The sequence below is a fragment of the Macaca nemestrina genome, chromosome 8 (assembly GCF_043159975.1).
Source record: "Macaca nemestrina isolate mMacNem1 chromosome 8, mMacNem.hap1, whole genome shotgun sequence".
In the NCBI taxonomy this organism is placed as follows: domain Eukaryota; kingdom Metazoa; phylum Chordata; class Mammalia; order Primates; family Cercopithecidae; genus Macaca; species Macaca nemestrina.
The window spans coordinates 38,685,237-38,702,071 of record NC_092132.1 but is presented as its reverse complement, the minus strand read 5'-3'; the positions used below and the strand labels follow the sequence as shown (position 1 = coordinate 38,702,071).

The window sequence follows — 16,835 nt, the reverse complement described above, 5'->3', positions numbered from 1 at the left end:
TTACAGTATTTTAGGTTAGAAACAAGGCACAACACATTATGCATATGTATTTTCATATTGTTTGAGTTGTATATTCCATGGAAATTTTAGGAGTGGGATTTATTAGTCAAAAAGTAAATGCAATGTAATTTTGTTAGATACTGCCTGCCCCACAAATCTGGGCACACAGTATTATTAGATAATCCTTATGGGAATGATAGCTGGTGGATGGATCGCAGTACTCTCAAAACCTCTAGGCTAAGAGGTTGGGTCATAGAGCACATTTTTTAAATTAAGTAACAAAAACTGGCTGCGTACTTCTTATACTAAAAGTATATCATAGGTACTGAGAATGAAATTAGAATATTCTAGGAATCCTGTGGGGCATCTTCATTAAGGGCCACTTCAGTATGGACTCCATGGTCTCCTGCTCCTCTTATATGCCCTGAACAGTGATGTAATAGAGAAGTTCCCATTGACATAAAATTCTAGTTTACACAGAATTGTTTCTATATCATGTGAGAAACAGCACGGGATTTTCTCTACTTTTTATCAGTTAGTAGCGAACAGAAAAAGAAGGAAGTAGAGCTTGGGAAGGGAAAGGAAAAAGCAGAAGGCAAACCAAGAATAGACGCAGCCTCATCTTGCAACACTGTGGGAAGCAAAAAGCCCACGCTCTGAACTTCCCTCCTTGTAGTGTGAGTGGGCAGAGTGATGAGGTGAACTTACACAACTTTAAGTTACGAGATAGAAGGGGTAATAAAGTACAGCACAGAAACCCTCCAAATACCTGATTGAAAGTTTGGAAAAGGAAAATCCTGAAGAGTGGGAAATATATAGTTATATATTGCCTGTTATTGGGAATTTAGAATTATCAATGATAAAATATAGGATTTCATATATTATTTGGTGACTATAAAAATATGAGGACTTTCATTACCTTGTTTTTGCCACCTGAGTTCTTTTATTTTTTGTTTTAATTTTTTTTGTCAAAATATCCTAAGTTTTTCAACTATGGATATTCCTATCATGGAGTTTTTAGGATAATAATATTTTGGTTGAGGAGATATTTTTGGATCCCAATTCACGAAACATTAAGATGACAGATGGCCTTAAAAATAAATAAAATATTTATCAGAAGAATAATACACAATGAAGAAAAAAGGCTACAAACCACAAGCTAGTATCACTAGACACCTCTTACATTGATGTCTGTCTCACAAGGTGCTTGTGAAGATATGCCTATCTCACAGCAGGCCTTTTTATCTAAGGAAAGTAGCTTTCTGATTTTACAGCCAGGCCTTATTCAGAAGAGTGTTAGTTAACATCTTAGAAGCTGTCTGAGAAGAGGCCTTTTACTTTATCCTTACACTCAAATTGAACTTTGAATAATCTATGTCAGTGCCTGCATAAATTGTTATTATTCAGAATTGAATATGAGGAGACTCTTGAAACCTTCATCTATTAACAAATATTCTACTGATACTATAAGTTGCACTCTATAATTTTATTGTATTTCAAACAGAAGAAAGTGTATGTGGAATATAACCTGTAAGTACTATAAAAACAAGAACAGAAAATACAAGAAAACATCTTTTATTCTTGAGCTATTTGTCTTTAACATTTGGCATAGGTTTCACTTGTAATAGTGTGCATCTTATATGAAATCCTACTTAGAAATATTGGTCATTAATTGGTAGCTCTATAAATACAGTATGGAAACAAAATATACATACTTTCTTAAAGAAGATACTGGAACCTTCAGTTTGAAAGAGACTCATACATGAAAACAAATATAATTCTTTTTTTTTTTTTTTTTTTTTTTTTTTTGAGACGGAGTCTCGCGCTGTCACCCAGGCTGGAGTGCAGTGGCCGGATCTCAGCTCACTGCAAGCTCCGCCTCCCGGGTTCACGCCATTCTCCTGCCTCCACCTCCCGAGTAGCTGGGACGCCACCTCGGCCGGCTAGTTTTTTGTATTTTTTAGTAGAGACGGGGTTTCACCGTGTTAACCAGGATGGTCTCGATCTCCTGACCTCGTGATCCGCCCGTCTCGGCCTCCCAAAGTGCTGGGATTACAGGCTTGAGCCACCGTGCCCGGCCAACAAATATAATTCTTATAGCAATCTAATACCTATTATTTTGAGGTATCATATTTTGACATTAATTTTTACGTTTAACACCAAAGTGCTATACTGTCTATCAATGCATTTTAGTAACTTTCATTGAATCCAGTAAGAAGTGCAATCTCACATTCCATTCCATTTGTTTTTAAGATCACATATGCACATTAATGTCAAATGATTTTCTCCTTGCCATCATAATAACTGTATATTTTTTACTTTTGCAGAACTGATATTGCAGTTTTATGACTTTTAAACATTTCATAAAGTTTTCTTTGTTACAGTATGAGGAAAATTAAACTGTCTCAAATCTGTTTTTAATTCACCAATGATTCTATGGGATTCTTCTAATACTGAACATTCCACTTCATAGATTTTCTGTATTTCTCCATTGTTGGAGAAATATATATCATTGTATTGATATAAATGCAAGCAGCTTGACTCATTATATGCTGACATGTAATGAAACAATAAACTTCTCCAAGAAGTCCTACAAAGGCAAGTAAATCTGAATCTCTCACCTCTGCCCTACTTTTAGTGAGGGTGTGCCTTCCTTTGTTGGTGCTAAGACAGGAAGTGTCTGTTTTTATGTGATTTGATCAAATCAAACAAGGAAGTGAACTCTTACTGGAAACCTGTTAGAATCCAAACCCATAGAGGAACTTCACAATTTCAGCAACATCTTGACAACTTTTTATATATGTGTTTGTTTTGTGAGTGATGCTATGATATAAACAATACAAAGTCAAGCTTCTGAAAAAATTTTAAATTTAATTTTACCAAACTTAATGGTATTTTCTTTTTTCCAAATAAAGACACATTATTATATGTTCTGCTGATATTTAACTCAGCATTCTTCTTAGATGTAGTGTTTAATTAAAAATCTGTAGTAGTTTCTACAATGAATAGCTAAATATTTTGCCTAAAACATACAAGTGGCTGTGTGCTGTGGCTCATGCCTATAATCCTGGCTACTTGGGAGGCTAAGGTGAGAGGATCACTTGAGTAGGTAAAAGACCAGCTTTGGTGACATGAAGAGAACCTGTCTCAAAGACAAAAACACTCTGTGGAATTTCAACTCTTCGTCCTATTTCTATATATTTACATTCTATATGCTTTCTGAAATGCTTTGTGCTTTCTCAAAATCTCCAAGCTTCCTCATTCTAGGTAGAAATAGAATGCCAGAAAGTCATTTATGTAAAAATTGTTTAATATTTACTAAGTTATTACAGAGAGTTTGCATTTTCATTTTACCTACATGAGCATTTAGCATTAAGACAATAGTGGGCCAAATTTGGCTTTTGTCTTTGAAGGTTCATTTGAGTAGCGTAATCACAACATGGTCATCTCGGCCTTGCCATAGCATCTCTCCTTCAAAGTCTACCAGTCCATGTTTCCTGGCACGCATGAGAATACCCACTACTTTATCTGAAATACGAACGTATCTGTCAAAGAGATCTCCAAAGGTAACCTGGATCTTGCCGTCTCGTCTGTGGCGAGCCATTGTGCGGATAATGAAGCACATGTCCATAATTTCCCTGTAGATGTGCTCCTCGGCACGCTTGGCCCTTTCAGCGGTTTTGGTTCCTTCCTTGGGGCGGCCGTAGCCCTCATCTCCTTTGTGTAGGCGGGTGGACATGGCCAGCTCGTAATCAAACTCTTCACTGAAAGGATTGAGCTTCTGGGATTGTATGTGTTCATCAGCCCACTGCTGCCATCTCCCTTTCAAATTGCCCACTTGGCTGTATTTCTGTTGGGCTTTGCAGTTGAGTTTCTCTGTAAATCTGTTTACCCTAAAGTAGAGAGAGGGTGAACAATCAAGATTCAGATATGTTAACACCAAGTGTTGTTTTCCCTTTGTACTTCCCATGCATATGCATCTTTAATGTAAGTATAATTTTTTCACTACAAAAATAAACACAATATAAAAAATTAGAAATGAAAGAAGAAAAGTCATACATAGTCCCACCATTGTTCTTAGTTTGGTGCATATCCTTCTAGATTGTTTTCTCTATGAATATTTTAAGCATTATAATGATACTAAAATCTATTTTAAGAAAAAAGCTTCCCCACACAAAGTTAATGCAAATGTGTATATCTTAAAGTTAAGTATTAGTAACACTTTAGAACTGGAATCATGTAGGTGTTTTCAGGAATCTAGTTCTTAGAGGACCTCTGAAACCAATTTTTTCCCAAAGGTAAGGACTATACCACTACACATGCATTTTAATATTTTCTCATATATAGATTTTCATATGTGTATTTTTCAGTGAGAGCATATATAGACTAGTATCAATGATGCCACAAACTTTGAAATATTAAGTTGTACAGATAGAAAACACTAGCTAGCAACAGTAACATTTACTGAACACTATGTACTGGCATTCTATATGCTTTTTATTAATATTCCCCGCAACCATTTCCTGAGATAGGTACTACTATTCCTAGTTCACAAGTGAGGAAACTGAGGCCAGAGAGATGAAGTAACTTCTTAAAGTCACAAAACTGTTAAGTGAACCAAAGATAAGACTTTGAAACAAAGATAAGTTGGCTCCAGAGCCTGTCTATAACTATGAAATACTGCCCTAAATAGGTGACGGGGTAGGATTCAAACGCAAGACTGCCTAACACCAAGGTCAATGCTCTTTCTACTATGCAGTGATGCCACTCAGCAGGCCCATACAGTGTCTAATAAAGGAATAAGTTGTGTTTTAAATGTGTGTATCTTTGGAATTCAGAATGCATTTTCTATTAAAAAGCCAGCTCTGGAAAGTGTAGACTAGTAGTATCAGGATGCCAGCCTAATATTAGTATGGGGCAGCAAACTAACGCAGGAACAGAAAACCAAACACCACATGTTCTCATTGTAAGTGGGAACTGATCAATGAGAACACATGGACACAGGGAGGGGAACAACACACACCGGGGCCTGTTGGGGAGGGAGAGCATCAGGATAAATAGCTAATGAATGTGGAGCTTAATACCTAGGTGACAGGTTGATAGGTGCAGCAAGCCACTATGGCACACATTTTTCTATGCAACAAACCTGCACATCCTAGCCTGCACATGTATCCCAGAACTCAAAAAGACGTCCCTGCCGTTTGTCCAATTGCCTAGACTTTTTCCCTAGGTCTCTAACTTCACAGGTAAAACACGAACTCGAACTGTCTGAGAGTTGTACTCCTAACCCTCACAAGCGTCCCACCCTCCCTTTTTCTCCCCAGTAACAAGTGGCCTCATGCCTGGAAGCATTGGGATTGGTGGTGCTGAAAGTACTTGTGTGAACGGCATGCCTGAGCTATCCCAGCTCTCGCAATTTACTATTAAAAACCCAGCAACCAGTCAGATTTGGGTATCCCTCACCATCCAAACTCACTTCCTGAAATCTGGTTACCCAAACGCTGGAACCAAACACGTGGACCTGGAGGAATATATACTGACATTAACATTGTTTTCAAAAAAGAAATGACATCCACTAGATGGCGAACTTTCATCAGTTCTTATGCTGGATGTTTCCCAAAGTCCTACGCTTGCTACGTTGTTTCATAGCACAATAGAATTGGAATTGGAAATACTCCTACATATAACACTACTATCCTTTATACAAACATGGATGAAAGTATATGACACAGTGAATTAGTAAAAACAAAAAAAGCACACAAAAACTGTATACACGATTATTACACCTTTGTAAAATATATGTATGAAGAAGTGCTAGGAGCTCACCGGGCTGAAGTGTAATGGATTTCCCTCAGCCCTCCTTGTCAGTTGATCCCCTGCCTCGCCATTGACTTTTCTTGTTTAGCTGCCCTCAGTGTGGGCTGCTCGATCTCATTATCAAAAGAAAGCAAATACCTTGTCCCTTTGGAGCCATGCTGATCAATGACTGATCACCATGCTGATCAAAGGCATATTCTTCAGTATCAAGCCCAAGGCCATCTTGGCAGAGCGTGAATTTCATACCAGACTTAACAGCTGAGGTGTCCTGCCAGAGTAGAGGCTCGAAGTATCTCAAATGAAAGTGAATAGTGTGATTTATTAACTCATACTTTGTCTCCTGAGCACCAACTGTGGTGCTGCCCTATTGTGTAAATCCTAATGCATCCTGCCTTTAAACAGTTTTTGAGCACTTTTACATCCCTCCCATGCTTTGAAGTATTTATTTACGATACTGTGTGCCAGGCACTTTTTAAGGTACTTACTGGATATTTTATAATGAAAGTAATACAAATTTGGGTTTATGATACAGTCACAACTCTGTAAAATGTATAAGCACTAGGCTAAAAAATTTAATCACATTTGCATAATTAAAAATGATTATGTCAGTATCCAGATAACAGTTGGTGTTGGTTCTTTTCACTTTTCAAAATTCTCTTTTATGTTGGTATTATACTGATTTGGTAACAAAGAAAGCAAAAAATAGGTAAATACTCAAATTTGCATCCAGAGGTAATTTGTTTAAACCACATTACATGGGTCTCTGATTCTTTGATGTAGGCTTTTTCTTCTAATTTTTAATTAGGAACTTAGATTCCCTAAATGTTGCAACTTAGTGTCATTTGGGATAACAGCTGGGGTTGGTGTATGCTAATAAATCTGTGAAGAGCTTCTAGGCCAGGCACAGTGGCTCACGCCTGTAATTCCAGCACTTGGGGAGGGTGAAGTGGGCAGATCACTTGAGGCCAGGAGTTTGAGATCAGTCTGGCTATCATGCTGGCTGTCATGGTGAAGCCCCATCTCTACTGAAAAAATACAAAATTAGCCGGCGTAGTGGTGCATGCCTATGGTCCCAGCTACTCGGGAGACTGAGGCAGGAGAATCTCTTAAACCTGTTAGGCAGAGGTTGCAGTGAGCCGAGATAGTACAACTACACTGCACTCCAGGCTGGGTGACAGAGATTCTATTGGGAAAAAAAAAAAACCTGTAAAGAGCTCCTAAAGGAAGCACCATTTAAATATTAATGTCTATTTGTTATATTGTCAAATTGTAGTGCCCTCTAATTGGAGGGAAGAACACCAAAGAAAGTTGGTCCCATAAGAAAGAATTAGAAAATAGGGCTAGGAAAAAAAAGAAGGAAATTCATCTTAATGAGCATCTAATTTTCTCTATTTTATAAACATTCTGTATTATTTTTATATCTCCAGTTTTTAAAAGGTCAAAGTATATTGGGTTTGGGTTTAAGTCAGGGTTAGAAAGTCTTATATACTGAATTTTTTTTGGTCAATAAATATCAGAAATATAAGAATCGATACCAGATTATGCTGTTTTTAAAAATTTTAGGGAAAAATGAATGAAACTCTAGATTTAACTTTAGAAAGATAACCTATCATAAATTGAAAGAAAGCAAAGCAATATTTAAAGGCTAACATCTCACTCATATTTTGGAACAGCAATACTAAATCCAGACCCACCTTCTCAGTTTCTTCATTATTAGTAAACAAACTTTCTTATAGTCAATCAAAAGTATAAATTAGCCGGGCGTGGTGGCAAGCACCTATAGTCCCAGCTACTCGGGAGGCTGAGGTAGGAGAATGGTGTGAACCTGGGAGGCGGAGCTTGCAGTGAGCCTAGATTGCACCACTGCACTCCAGCCTGGGCAACAGAGTGAGACTCCATCTCAAAAAAAAAAAAAGATATATATATGTATCTTCCCTGTCCTGCTATGTTCAAGGTAACTAATTCTACTAGACATCACAAGCAATCTGTCTAGGAAAGTCTAGTTTCATTTACTAAAATATATTCTGAAATTTGTTTCTTATCTAAATGGGCCTCTTCAGCAGCGTGAGGAGAAGATGGGAACCAATTTTATCTATAATTCTGTCACTTCAGAGTAATGATTATATGGGTAAATTATTATATATGTAATCAAACCCCCAGGAAATAAGAGTTCTAAAAGATATATTTCAAATCCAGCAAGTTCACTGCCACTGAAAACATTTTCTGATGGTTGCCCTTCTCCTGAATCACCAGCTTCAAAATGCCTGGGGCGCCTAGAGGCATGATTTTCTCTTCTGTCTGCGATCTGTATGGAGAACGTGAAGATGGGCTCTCATTGCCAGCTCCACAGATCTTCCTGTAGAGGGAGCATTTCTCCTCCTCATGCAGGCACCCTCCTCTGTCAGCGAAGCAAAGAATCTCTGCCACCGTTTCCAACTTCTAGGAGAAATGCTGCGTTGATTTGCTTGTCCTTCCCTACAGACAGTTTAGCCCCTTTGATTACTGACAGCGTGACATCAAGAAGGGCACATTTATCAGAAGCAGGGTGACAGCATTCAAAAGGCAATATGACATTTCCGCCCAGCAGTTTTGCTGTCTGTCATTTTCAGCTTCATTTGAGAGCCAGGCCTGTGATTCTCCTTCAGATTGAACTGTCTTCAGAGTCTGTGGAAGGGGTTCGCGGCCCTAGAATTGGGCATAGGCAGAAGGACAGCATAATTTTGCCTTTGTTTCTTGTGAGGTCCTTCAATACAGTTGCACCAAAACCCTGAACTTTGGGAGTCGTTAGGATTTTACTAATTAAGCCCACATTTTGATCTCCACTTTGTTCCTTGAGTCTGTTCTCTACTGAGAGGGACAGTCTAGCATAGTGGTTGAGAACACAAGTGCCTTCCCAACTTCATCCCTTCCTTGTTCTGTGACTTGGATTATATGTTTCTTAATGTCTCTTTGTGCCAGTTCCCCTGTTTGTAAAATGGCAGCCTCCTGCTCAACTGCTATTATTTTCACTGAATTAAACATGGAGGACAGGATGATAAGTGATTGGTACTTTCATCTTGCACCTTTATGGGAGAGAGATCTAATTTCTTTTGTCTAAAGGAACTGGATTGAACAAGTCACAATCAAAAGACTAAATATGTTTAAAGTAAGACAAAATATAAACAATTTTCATAGTAAAACTCCAGTTAGAAAAACCACTGTTGGTAAAGAATTTATCTACTTTTTTCACAGTTGATCTCTTTGTTTCTATTATCCATGGAACATTTTAATCACCACGAAACTTTCTTTCCACCTAAACGTCTATGATACATAATTTTCTCCTTATTGGCAGATACAGGGAGAGAAGGGTGCCTATAATTAAAACTAAGTGGACAAAAAGACTTTTCAAATTGGCTTAGTAATGCTGCTTTCATTTCTCAAGCAATATTTGGGAGTATCATTGGCCAAAAATTCCTATGAGGTGTCTGCTGAAGTTTCCTGAGCACAGCTAGGATTACCAATGGAATTAAGAGCTGCTGTTGCTGCATACACCATTCTGGTACCCTATGTACTCTAAGACTGAGGGAAAGGAATCAAAAAAGGAAAGAAGAGATTTAACTACCACTACCACTCTGAACCTACAGAGCCAAGCTCCTAGCATCTTGAAGGGCTGGGATCACCAAGCCTGGCTCCCTGTATTATAACGAGTACAATTTACTAATGAGCTCCCCTGAGTCTATCACTTTACATAGCTAATATAAAAATAACCCCATGAGATATGAGCTATCACATCTATTTTTTAGATGAGGATAGAGAGACTCAGGATTACCAAAGTAACCACGATTCAAATCTAATTGTCTCTTATTCCAAGTGTAGGCATTTCAACACATTAAGAAGGTGCTCATGTACTAGCCTGATTTGGGAAACCCCAAGACAGGTCCTGTATCCCACTCCCCACTTTTAGGTGAGACAGTTTACTCAGAGCCAGAATGACTGAGTTCAAATCTCATGGGCTGTAAAATCTCATACAACTTCCCTCATATTTCTTCATCTCCTGTCTCCATCTATCAAAGAGGGATGATGATTATATCCTATCATATGAGCATACTGTGAGGTTAAATAAATACATGAGAAGTGCTTAGACAAGTGCCAAAGAATGTCTAGCTCTACTATGCATTCAAGACTGGTCCCAGCTGTCACCTCCCTACCGCTAGTTAATTTAAAATGTGCCAAGAGAAAGATCTTGTCATTGTGCCCCCTCAGTCTTTATTCTTTTGGACCCCATTATTCCATTTCTAGCACACATGTCCCAAGATCCAAAAGGCCAGAATTTGGAATATGGTTCCTCATGTTCAGATAGCATAGTTACTTCTGATCATGAACTTCTATATTAAGCACAAATCCAGACCTCTGAATGCATCCTCAAGACACTGCCCGAAGGTTAGAACCATGTCTGGTTTCAAAACATTGCATTTGGGCAAGTCTTAGCTTTGTCACTAACTTGCTGGGCAAACTTACCCTCTGAGCTTTGGTGGTCTTATCCCTGCAATTGTGAATAGCTACCTCAGAGGGTCATGAGAAGTGAAGCGACAAAGCATTTAAACACCTATAGCATACACTAAACACGTGACAGATTATTGCAATTACCCGTTTGCCATTTTATTTTTCTTGAAAGCTAGTAGTGTAGTAGTTCTAATTCTTTCAAAACACCTTTATAGTCTCAAACTATAAGACAGCTCTTTAAGCCCGGTTCAGTGACTCATGCATCCCAGGACCTTGGGAGGCTGAGGTGGGCGGATCACCTGAGGTCAGGAGTTCGAGACCAGCCTGGCCAACATGGTGAAACCCCATCTCTCCTAAAATACAAAAATTAGCTGGGCGTGGTGGTGTGCACCTGTAATCCCAGCTACTCAGGAGGCTCAGGCAGGAGAATCACTTGAACTCAGGAGACGGAGGTTGCAGTGAGCCAAGATCGTGCCACTGTACTCCAGAATAGGCAACAGATTGAGACTTCATCTCAAAAAAAAAGAACAGCTTTTTGTCAAAATAGGTAACTTTTTTTTTTCTTCTTCTTATTGTTTCATGAGACTTGAAAAACACACTGTCCCCAAAGGGAGTCAGTCTATAAATGTAATGACATCGGACACTTTTCTTATATTTTGATACCCTGGCATCGTGGAACAAGAAATCCTGACTTCCTACTATGTGGAGTTACTGTCTTGAAATAAAGCACGTGTCTCGTCTATACAAATGTTTCGGATTGAGTAAGTGTGTGTGAGTGTGTGTGTGTATTTAGCATCTAGACATTTTAATTATTGCTGTCTTTGTTTACAAATAGGACAAACTGTTTTTGAAAATTTGAAAAGTTGCAAAGTAACCAAATCTATGTGAGTAATAACAGTTTTCATGGATTAAGCATATGTGACAAGCTCTGTATTTGATAACCCTAATCTCATTTACGTTTCCCAATACAATAGAACTTCTCCCAAAAGCTTACAGTTGCTGTCATTTTACAAATGAGGAAATCCGCTTTTTTGTTATTTTTTATTTTTTATTTTTATGTGAAACAGAGTCTTGCTCTGTTGCCCAGGCTGGAGTGCAGTTGCATGATCTTGGCTCACTCCAACATCAGCCTCCTGATTAAAGCCATTCTCATGTCTCAGCCTCCTGGGTAGCTGGGAGTGTTACAGAGGTGCAACACCGTGCCCAACTATTTTTTTGTACTTTTTGGTAGATATGGGGTTTCACCAATGTTGGTCAGGCTGGTCTCCAACTCCTGGCCTCAAGTGATCTGCCCTCCTCGGCCTCCCAAAGTGCTGGGATTACAGGCATGAGCCACTGTGCCCAGCTGAGAAAATCAGCTTTAAAAAGGACTAGTTAGGGGCCTAACTAGGATTTGGGATTGGGTCTGACTTCATTCAGAGCCTGCTCTCAAATTAGACAGCAGCCTCAGAGATTTGTGTTCCATGGGTGTTATTGAAGCAGACGTATCTCCTGATAATAGCATAGACATTTGGGACAAGGTAAGTTTCCCCAATGAGTCTACCGGAAACCACTCTTATCTCTAAAGAAATCAGCCAATTTTTTACTCATTATAGAACTGACTTAAAGAATTCACACAAAACAGGCATCCTTCTCTGATGGCTTAATCTTTGTTGAGGCTAAGACTTGGATGTTCAGTTCAAAACAAAAAGGAGAAACAAAATAGCACAGGCCCTGACCAAAAGGTCCATGTCTAAGGTTGGCACCGACCTTCAGCCCAGGGTCATCCCTCCTCTACAGTACTCACTGCCTTTGAGTCTTTGAGATTCTCGCTCTAACCCTGGCAGGACTTCATCTGCTGCCTGGATTCCCAGAGTTGGTTGGGGCTCAGTAGTGATCCTGATACAAGGAGTGGGAGGATGCATTCACTTACTGAGAGGGCAAGGGGCGCTTGATCCTGGCCACAGCCACCTGCACTCCATCCTGCTCGGGCCTCTCCTCGGCCTCTCCTCCGTAGCCACTGTCCTCTGTGTCTACGCTGTCACTCCTCCAGGTGGGCTCCTCCTGCTCCATCACTCTCCAGCCCTTGGTGAGCTCAGATACCAGGTTGGCACATTTTCTCCTCCGTGTTGGGGAGCCGTGGCTGTGGAGGATTCTGTCAATGTCATTCTCTGGCTGCCCAGGTTCAGGCACACCAACATCCCTCTCATACCTGTGGCTGAGGTGGCTCACATCCCCTCCTCTCTCATAAGCTTTGCTGACCACCGTTTTGGTCACCTCTTTCTTTTTGATGTGAGAAACCTCAGGGGCTTTCTCTGAGCTTTGTCCATCTCCATGTCCTTCTGGCGTTCGGGGTGGTGACTTTGGGGCACTCTGAGCTTTCTGGTGTGAAGTAGGGGGTGTGATTGGTTTAGGAGCTTGGGGTGAGTCCTGGGTCCCTCCCGGCAGCCAGCCTGTAGGCTCCTGGGCCTGCCTGATGCTGTTCTCATTCGCCCACTGCTGCCAACCTCGGGCCAAGTTGATGACCAGAGTGGCTGTGCGTATCTTCCGGAGGGCGCTCTTGGCTGGGCCCTCCTCCCTTTCCTTTTCGCCCGGAGCCATGCTGCCCACCTGTCTTTTTTCTGCTGATAGCCTGGGCAGTGGCTAAAATGAGTATGGTCCAGTGGAGTGCCTGGGATTTAAATAGAAGCAGGGTGCGGGGTGGGAAGGAGAGCTTAGTGACGATGGAAACTATGTGAAGCATTTCTTGCCAAGATATGGCGCCTTTGCCCTGATGGTGTTCTTTTTATAAATCATGACAGCTCGAGTTTCATCACGGCAGAGGGACATCTCTGCTGGTAAGGGACAGTGATATGCTCACTCTCTTTCTTCTCCAAGTGCCAGAGTGGAAATTACTAGATCAAGTCATGTGCTCAGCCTTATGTTTTTCTGACCTTAATATGGTCCTGCCATTTATAGGTGCATACAATATGCGTACATATTACCCTGGGAACATTATAGGATTGTTCCCATTTAAACCCCAGCAGTCCTCAGTACAGCTCCTAATTAGTTCCACTTTATAACTAAGTAAACTAAAATCTAACTTCCTGCAGCTAATAAAATCTGAGATTCAAATCCGCATCCGTGTAATTCAAAGCTTGTGCCTCCTTTTATGCCAGTTATCAAAGATCCTAAGTTGCCTTTTTCTTTTTCATTCAACTCCATTAGAAATAGACCTTAGAAAATCAACTCACCCAACCTTCATTTTCCAGATGAGAAAATTGAAGCCCAGATAAGAGAAAGACCAAAGTCCAGACAGTCAAAGACTAATTACTTTCCAGTCCCATCTTTGAAGTATTGTATAGATAACTCATATTAAAATACAAAAAGGCAGTCAAAATTTTGGTCCAATCATTAAAAAATGTTTTTAAAACCTGCATACACATTGAATTTTAGAAATTATTATTGGAATACATCTTTTCAAATACTTTGTTTGAAAAGATCATCTAAGGACAGAATTCTAAGGACAGAATAAATGAATGCTATTGGTAGCTCACTTCTTATCTCCATCCCTGCCTACCCTTACCCTTTGGTTTTTGGTTTTTGTTTTGTTTTGTTTTTTGAGATGAGGTCTTCCTGTGTCCCCAGACTGGAGTGCAATGGTGTGATGATGACTTACTGCAACCTTGACCTCTTGTGCTCAAGCAATCCTCTTGCCTCAGCCTCCCAAGCAGCTGGGACTACAGGCATGAGCCAACATGCCTGGCTAATTTTTTTTTTTTTAATAGACAGTGTCTCACTGTGTTGTCCAGGTTGGTCTCAAACTCCTGAGCTTGTGCAGTCCTCCCACCTTGGCCTCCCAAAGTGCTGGGATGACAGATGTGAGCCCCCACATCTAGCCCCCTTTGTTTTTAATAACACAATCTTCCTTAGCAGGACTTTAAGTTCATGTAGGCAAAGATAGTTTTTCAACTCTCACAAGAGAGACTGAAATATAATATTTTTTAAAAGGACTGGAAAGACAAGCATGTGGACAGAAAGAGAAACATCTATGCAGTGTATTAAACCAGATAAAAATGTCCAAGGCTCAGCAATGAATAATTTCTTAAAGTAAGCAGAATTTTTTTTCATTCTACAGTTCTGTTGGCTTTAAAACTGTATCCTTTCCTTCAGTCTTGCATGCACCATACTGATTGAAAACTGCTGTTTAAGAGCACAAAAAGGTATAAAAATTAATTATTTCAGGTAGTGAGACATTTATTTTGGAAAAAAAGTTGATATTTTTCATCATGTGGGTTATTTACCTCCTAGGATAAAAAAAAAATTGGGAAGTGATTTAATACTTGATCTACAAATCTGTCAGAGGTGTTTCCAGAGTTCAACAGCATCTGATAGCTTTAACTAAGGGCCATAAATGTGGAGAAAAAGAAAATCCCTCTTGATTAATTAAGAGGAAGTTGGATCACAAGGAAAGAAAGCTATTACAAACAAAGATTTCAATCTGAGCCTGAAATTTCTGGCATTCCTCCCAGCAATGCAGATTCACTGCAACCTGTTTGGTTCTTATCAGAATCTCTTCATCCCACTTGGAAGGCCTTAGGTAAAAATAGAGTTCCTCTAAGACACCCATACGCTTAGCCCAGAATCAGGATAATTTATAGCTTTCAACGAGATTTTCCTGCTGCCTGTCCACACCTGCCCCAGATCCAGTCCTGATAGAGGGAGAAGAAATGGAAACAGCAAATGCTAACAGTCTTTCACATATTAACTGGCATTGCAGTCAGCTACTGGGGTTTGGGGATGTCAGCAGAAGGTCTTGGCTAAAAAACAGGAGCAGCTTCTAAAAGAGCCTGGTCATTCCTTCTGAGATTTAGCCTCCATGGCAACTGCAGTCCTTCGTTCACAACTCTACAGAAGAGAGTATAAAATCGTTTTCCTCCTCACGTGTGCTTTGGGACTTTCTTCCCGAAAGCAAGGTCTGTATGCTACCTCCCATACATCTTTGATTACTAGAGAAATGTTATGTTCATTGTCTCAATCGAAATTCAAATTCTTGGGAGTTCCAGATTTTCCTGTTTCATTTATGTTAGAAATGAAAATAAAATCTCAAAGACAAAAATAAAATGAAATAAGTGTTTTACATTGGGAGCTTCCTAGGAAACCTTGAGATTTGAAATTGTTTGTGAGGATGATTAATGAAATAATTATCACCTAAGAAGTCTCTTAGAAGTGAGAAAGTATCTTCAAAATAATCTTTGTTATTTTTTGATCATGTGAATAATAGTAGGAAGAGGAAGGAGAGGCATTTATATATTTTTCTGCATGATACACTTAGAAGTTAGGTAAAGCCAACCCTCATAACCAGTTGTATAATCTTATTAAAGAGACTTTAGGAAACTACATTTGCTCAAAGCTGTATGAAACAATAGCTTTTTTGGGGGGCTTTTTTTTTTTTTTTTTTTTTTGAGATGGAGTTTTACTCTTTGCCCAGGCTGAAGTGAAGTGGCATGATCTTGGCTCACTGCAACCTCTGCCCCCTGGGTTCAAGCGATTCTCCTGCCTCAGCCTCCTGAGTAGCTGGGATTACAGGCATACGCCACCACACCTGGCAAATTTTGTATTTTTAGTCAAAATGGGGTTTTGCCATATAGGTCAGACTGGTCTCAAACTCCTGACCTCAGGTGATCCAGCTGCCTGGGCCTCCCAAAGTGCTGGGATTACAGGCGTGAGCCACCGCACCAGGCCACAATAGCTGCTTTTTAAAGTTTTATTATGTATATTTGAAGTTTACAACATGATTTTATGGAATACATATATAATAAATAGCAAAATAATTACTATAAGAAAGCAAAGTAACATTTATCATCTCACATAGTTGCTTTTTTGATAAGAGCAGCTAAAATCTACTTTAAAATCTCTAATGCACTTTTATTAACTATAGTGCTCTATTGTACATCAAATCTCTAGATTTGTTAATCCTACATATCTGCTACATTGTATCCCTTGACCATGTGTTTCCCCATTTCATCCCCCAACCTGACTCCTGTAACCACTGTTTTATACTTTATATATTTATCCTTTTTTAAAAAATCATGCAATATTTTTCTTTCTGTGTCTGGCTTATTTTGCTTAACAAAATGTCCTCCTGGTCCATACATGTTATGCCAAATAGCAGGATGTCATTCTTTTTCCGGGCTGAATAATTTTCCATTCCTTCTTTATATATAGACACACACATATATATACACACATACGTGTATATAATATATATATTATATATGTTATATATATGCATACACACATATATACATATCCCACATTTTCTTTATCCATTTGTCCACCTACAGACATGTAGGTTGTATCCATATTTTGGGTATTGTGAAAAATACCACTATAAATATGGGAGTGCAGATATCTTTATGAGGTAGTGATTTCATTCCCTTTGGGTATATGCTCAAAAGAGGGATTGTGGGATCATATATAGTTCTATTTTTGATTTCTTTAGGAACCTCCATACTGTTTTCCATAATGACTACAACATCCTACATTTTCACCAACAGTGTACTTTTCTCCACATC

General features: G+C 39.3%; 1 protein-coding gene and 1 long non-coding RNA gene across 2 annotated transcripts in view; one reads left to right on the top strand and one right to left on the bottom strand.

Moving 5' to 3' along the window:
• Positions 1–3,289: 3,289 nt before the first annotated feature.
• LOC105475997 (actin binding Rho activating protein) lies at positions 3,290–12,879 on the bottom strand. The gene is made up of 2 exons (XM_011731539.3): positions 12,212–12,879; positions 3,290–3,893 (listed from the first exon to the last, which is right to left on the bottom strand). The coding sequence occupies exons 1-2, from the start codon at positions 12,877–12,879 to the stop codon at positions 3,416–3,418; spliced, it is 1,146 nt and encodes a 381-aa protein (XP_011729841.2). The 3' UTR covers positions 3,290–3,415.
• Positions 12,880–12,944: 65 nt separating this feature from the next.
• The window catches only part of LOC105475996 (uncharacterized), a 239,627-nt gene continuing 235,736 nt past the window's right edge, over positions 12,945–16,835 (top strand). Inside the window, exon 1 of the long non-coding RNA XR_983771.3 lies at positions 12,945–15,233. This is a non-coding gene — a long non-coding RNA (uncharacterized lncRNA). The remainder of the gene's footprint in view (positions 15,234–16,835) is intronic.

Coding starts and splice junctions, on each gene's coding strand:
- LOC105475997 (XM_011731539.3), bottom strand. CDS start 12,879: ATGGCTCCGGGCGAAAAGGAAAGGGAGGAGGGCCCAGCCAAGAGCGCC. Junction 3,894..12,211: donor AAGCGCCCCTTGCCCTCTCA/GTAAGTGAATGC, acceptor TCTCTACTTTAG/GGTAAACAGATTTACAGAGA.